The sequence below is a fragment of the Montipora foliosa genome, chromosome 3 (genome assembly GCF_036669935.1).
Source record: "Montipora foliosa isolate CH-2021 chromosome 3, ASM3666993v2, whole genome shotgun sequence".
Lineage (NCBI taxonomy): Eukaryota > Metazoa > Cnidaria > Anthozoa > Scleractinia > Acroporidae > Montipora > Montipora foliosa.
In genome coordinates this window covers 25,549,219-25,555,030 of record NC_090871.1, presented here as the reverse complement: position 1 = coordinate 25,555,030, position 5,812 = coordinate 25,549,219, and the positions used below count along the sequence as shown (strand labels likewise).

Here is a 5,812-nt window from a genome sequence, read left to right as displayed (position 1 = left end):
TTGAGAATTCTAGAGCTTAGAACTCGGAACTCTAGAACTGCGAATTTGACTGACTTAGAACTCTAGAACTGGAGCTCTATTACTTTAATCAGAACTTTAGAAGTTTGCACATACGACCATTTTACTAGAGCGCTTCTGGAATGATATAGAACTTTCTATAAAGCTCTTCAAACTAGAGCAGTTCTAGAATGCTATAGAACTTTCTAATGTCATAACCTTGACCATTCTATATTTCACACATAATCAATATAGAGCTCTTCTAACTGGAACAGTTCCAGAATGCTATAGAAGTTTCTAATGTCTTATGGAATTAATCACAATTTCAATTAGAAAAACAAATGAAAGTTTTCATCCAGGGAAAGGCTCTCGTTCACGCAAATTTTCTTTGTCTTCGTCACTGAAATCAGTGGATTTGACTGAAAAGCTAATAATTTATTGTTGTTGGAGATTGGATGACAAGAACTTCTGTCGCAATCGGAAATTCAATGACCTGGATTTTTGAAAATCTTGTTCAGCTTCATGCTTTAAAGAACGAGGTATAGTGTGGAGTGCAATGTTTCGTGATGCTGACTTTCGCCTCATGTCTTAAAGAACGACTAATGTTACATGTGTAGTGCGCTCGTATCGATCGCCTCATGGCTTTAAGAACGACGTATATTTTTACGTGTAGCGTGTGCTTGTTTCGCGTCATGGCTGAGAGACATTTTCTGTCACGCGCGAACTGACTTCCGAGAGTTCGATTGACTCTTGCCAGGAAGAGCTGTCTCCATCTGATCCGATCGAGTCTGTTTGCCAACTTTTTCAACCCCCTCGCTCCTGTTAACCCTCACTTCCGGTACCACTGATCAAGCGCCATGCACCCATTTCCGGTTCCGGTCGCGATCGGACTCAATTCGCCTGCGAGTGAAGACAACCCAACTCAGGTCGAGTGTATTGGACATGTATGGATTTCAGAACCAATTGCGAAATCCTCGATCTCGAAGACTTTCATTCAATCCAAGTAGAATTCAAATGCACCTTACATCGAATCAGTGGAAGAAGATCGAGGTATGTCTTTGAGTCATCGTTCAGCATTATCAGATGTTTTCAATTCTCTTAAAAGAAACATCTGTTTTAATTTTATCTCGACAGATACGTCGGATGGATTTCCGTCTAATTATGAGACCAAAAGTGAATTCTTGCCTGCTTCAAAATTTGATTTGCAAATGCAAACACTCTCAAGATTTACTAACTGAAAAATTTCACGTTCTTTCATTTAATGAAACCGAAATAATATTTTTAATTACATAGTAATCATAAAGGTATGCTGGATTTTTTTTAGATTGCTAAAAACGAACAATTAGCAAATAATAACTTATCACTTTATTGGATCTATCATTGATTAAATTGTGACTTCTTCAAGTCTTATTAATGCTACCAGCAAATTATTGAAAAGTAATGATAATGTTTTCAAGAAATGTATACATTAGTAAAGAATGATGTGGTGGTACTGGAATGAAATTTTGTTAATTAGTTCTAGTTAAGGAGGTAAAAATTTGTCTTGACCATCTATAGATTTATCTTATGCAATTTTAAAATGTGCATTTTAACGTGTGATCTCTGGAAATATATAAACCAGGGCTAGTCTTCTGTGTAATTTTTAAATTAAGAAAGGCAGTCTCATTTCAAATTCAAGGCAAAGCCGATTTTTGTTGATACAACACTGACAGGGTATTATTAACTACTTGAAATATTTAATGATAACATTCCATGCTCATTCATATTCACTGCAGAGAATATAATCATTTGTAAATTTATCAAAATCTGGAGAAAATGTACTAAATGTGCAGCCATTGATCTTAAATGTTTTTGGTCCATCAACTATTCATGATTTAAACTAAATACATCAATAATACTACTGTATCAGTAAGTGAGTGAGTATTAAACAAGTATTTTCTCTAAAATTTCTTCATTAATTAATTAATTAATTAATTAATCACTCACTGAAAAACTTTGTCCCATTAATTAATTAATAGCTATCCGATCAATAATATCCCGATATTGAAATTTGGTTTCAACATTGTTCACTAATAATTGGTATACATTAATTTAGCATGATCGAACATTATGCACAACTGTTTGTTCAATACACTTTTTTTTACTATATTCTTGGTGTAGGACAACTTATATTATAAACTGCAAAAAATATGGAAATATCCAAGAGAAGGTATACCACAATACGACTGTTTAGACGGGACTAAATATTGAGTTGACCTTTCTTGGTGTCATTCCTTGCACATAAACAGTCAGATAAACAGAAAATAAATATAGTATTTATATTAGTTATTACGAATAGTTTTTTATCTTTCTAACATTATTGAGCAATGCAAACTAAAGAAATAAATAGTAGTAGTTGGATAAATGAATGGATAAAATATATACTGGATGCCCCTAAAGCACTCACCCAAGGGATTGAAAATTTTAAATATACATTCCATACAAATGTAATGTATATTTACTTATCATGTAAATCTTACTGTACAGTTTGTAAATTTCTGTAAAATCATAATTCTCACTCAAGTAAGAAATTTATCAAATTGAAAATTGGAGAAAAGAGTTGTAAGTGGTAATCAAATGAGTGTATATTTGAAGTGCGGATTTCAGACAAAAGAGAAAAGTGATCCCCGCACTTATCTGGACAGTTAAGCAAATTATTGTTGTTTACAGACAATGGGATCTACCACGAGAGCCACAAAGCCACTCAAGGACAAAGGACTAAGTGGCTTCTCAGGAACAACATTGGGAGGATTATTGAAAAGTGGAAACCAGTGTTATTATGTCAGTAGTTTAACCATATAATATGTAGATTGTCAACATTTTAGAACTTCAAGTTAGACTATTTCATATTTCTTGAAAGCTGTTAATAACGATATTGACTATATGCTTAACCTAGGTGTAAAAAATTATCAGTAGGAATACTGCAGCTGAATGGATATCCTGTTCAGTAGATTGAGCAGCAACTGTTTGATGTGAATAATTAACAATTATTCTCCAAAGGTGAGGTAAAAATCGGTGAATAATTGTTTTAGTATAATTACATAGGTGATGATTCGAAAACTAGACGCTCCATAAAGCGTACACTTGGTTGCCTGTGGTACATGTTACACAAAAACAGAGGCACTGAATTGAGTGGTATTGAACTGCAGGGTTCCAGTTAATTTTTTCAAGTTAGAGGTCATTAAGACCATTTGAGGGTCACACGTTCACACCTTTAATTATTTTGTGATTACCTGTCCCATTTTGAAGTCTTTTAGTTTTTTAGTTTTTTTAAGCTTTGGTAATAAATTCAGTTTAAAGACAACAAAGCATGTCATGCATGTCTTGCAGTTGCACTAAGCAAACGTTTATTGCACACACTAAGAAAGGACTGAAGGTGTTGTTTCCGCTTCATAATTCCTCTTCTTGGTAGTCTAATCTGATGCCAGGTCAAAACATTGTTTGGCTTTACGTTTGCACCAAAAAGTACCCTAAAATCTTGGGAAACTGTGGGCTCTGTTCAGACGACACTTATACGCTTTGTCAAGTGACCGGGACAACGTCGTGTTCCTTCTCGCAAGTCTTGCCACTTTAAATAGTTAATTTTCTATGCAAACTGGTTCATAAATAAAGGAACAACCACCAGGTAAAGGGATTTTGTGGAGCAAAGCTCAGGTCAAAAGTTCGATGACTCTTTCCTCTCCCTTTTGCCATCGGGTGTTGCGTCTTGGACGAAAGGCTTCGTGCAAGAAAAAGAAATTTATCAATTTATTTTTAACTTTTTATTTATTTATTTATTTTTTTACCAAGCTACTTCCTCACTTTTCTCTGGACATTTTGTTCTGCGCTCTTTGGGATCAGATGCCTTAAAAGTGAAACGCACCGTCGGTTTTCTGTCGCATACCATTTGTTGTTAAACGTCTTTACCACAAATATATATATTCCTTCCTGTTTTTAAGAAACGTTCGCCCATAAAAGGGAACAAAGTACACATTTTCATGAAATATCAACTTACTTTATTGTCACTCTAATGACTCATAAGTAGAAACTTTGATAACAACGCGGGACAGAGGCAGGAAGGTCAGATTTTCCGAGCTGCAGTGTGAGTCACGAATATCACTTAACACTGACGGCAGTTTGTTCCCTCTCCCCCTTAAATGTTGATTTTTAGGGGTTCCAGTGCAAAAGCCAACCGGTAAATGCAACATTGAAGGGAGGGAGGAGGAGGGGTACGGTATTCATAGCTTGCATGCGCTTCACTTTCTGTTTTAGCAAAGTGTTACAACGATTTATGACCCAAGTTGTGTGCGTCTCGATTGTCACCGTGGGTTTTCATCTAATTTTGAATGTCCAGATTTCTTAAATTGTCGTTCCCTTGGCATGATTTCTTTTAGGCAGATAAAGTATCAGCCACGAAGTATCAGCAGTAATAAGAGTAGTCGTAAAACAAAGCGATCTTTCTTTGAACGGCGGTGTGTCCGTAAAAAAACAGGAAAATAACTAGAGTGAATGAAAGTCCATACCGGTGCCATAATCACCACTTCTCATTTTTCCGCGTTTCGAACAAATGTTGCTGAATTTCAGATTCCGAATGCGCATGCGTGACATTATTCTTTGTTGAAAACTACTGTAAGTACTGGTGTTTGCTCCTTCTGATGAGCTCTTGGTCTTATTACAGGTTTGTTGGGGTGGTAAGAGCAAAGGACCGTACTTTAAAATAGGAGATCAGAGTACTGCATGGTGTGGAAGTGATCCAGAGACAGGGAGACCGGAACTGCTTTATAAGACAGCGTATGTAAAGTAATCGCATTTGGTCTGCGTAACAGAGGAGTTTGGTTTTCTCGAACTCAATGTAACTACCGCATGAAAACTGGGAGGAAGACTGTTTGATTGTATTTGATATCCTCAACCATTTTTCCCGAAGCAGACATTTGTAGAGAACCTTCATCAAGATCATGTGATCATACGCGGATTACCGGGTTGATCACAAGTCGTTTTCCGTTCTCTGAACCCTTGTCCCCTCCTCACTTCTCGTTTTAAGTTTACAGTAGACCTTCACGGGAGTCCATTGCGAATTTTTTGTATTCTTTTTATTTTCTTCTTTTTGAAGTGGTTTTCCCAGGAAATATATTTTCTTTTTCACTTGATTTAATCGAAAGAAGAGCGGAGCCTAAGAACCTTAAGCGACCGATGTCCGTATGATCGAATTTATCGAGTATCGAATTTTACTGCGAAGGCTATCCTCTGTGTAATGTCATTCATAAGGCGTTTATCACCAAAACCGTATGAGGCTTATTTGATATTCCGATTTGTTGCTTAGTGGTTTTAAGTCGTGGGTCGTGGGTGAGGGTGTAGTTAAAAGTCGTGGGTATCCAAAAATCCCCCAAAAAATCCATTTCTAGAAAACTATTTAAAAAGACAACACCACTCGCCTATGTCATTTGCGGTTTGCATTTTCATGATGATTAAAAAAAAAAAATGCGTGGTATGACGAGACAAATAGAAACATTGATCCGAGCAAAAAACATCACAGACTATGGCACGCAAACTTTCAAACAGACCTCTATGGGTAACTCCGCTAACAATTGCACCAAATATCCAGCATCGCAGGCTCAAATCTAGCTTTGCCCCCCCTCCCTCCCCCCTAATCCTTTCCCCAGCACGCCCCTATCGCCTCGCAATCATCTCCTATTACCCTTCTCTCCGTTTACATCGTTGCGTGACCACATCCCATCCGGATGTCGACGTAACGCGATACGATATGATGAAACACTCATTGTCCTCTTGTGTGGCGCGC

The 5,812-nt window shown here is 36.8% G+C and overlaps 1 protein-coding gene across 7 annotated transcripts in view; it reads left to right on the top strand.

Moving 5' to 3' along the window:
- The window catches only part of LOC137997150 (uncharacterized), a 42,929-nt gene extending 37,412 nt beyond the window's left edge, over nucleotides 1-5,517 (top strand). For 4 of the 7 annotated variants that reach the window (XR_011122420.1, XR_011122421.1, XM_068842960.1 and 1 more), the window contains one exon: nucleotides 4,694-5,516. Coding sequence is in view for 5 of the 7 variants with exons in the window: in XM_068842960.1 (XP_068699061.1) it covers nucleotides 4,694-4,819 (126 nt within the window). In the remaining 2 variants the exon portion in view is untranslated. Of the gene's footprint in view, nucleotides 1-4,693 lie in introns of all 7 variants that reach the window. The other 3 variants (XM_068842957.1, XM_068842958.1, XM_068842962.1) reach the window with 2 other exon arrangements.
- Nucleotides 5,518-5,812: the final 295 nt, after the last annotated feature.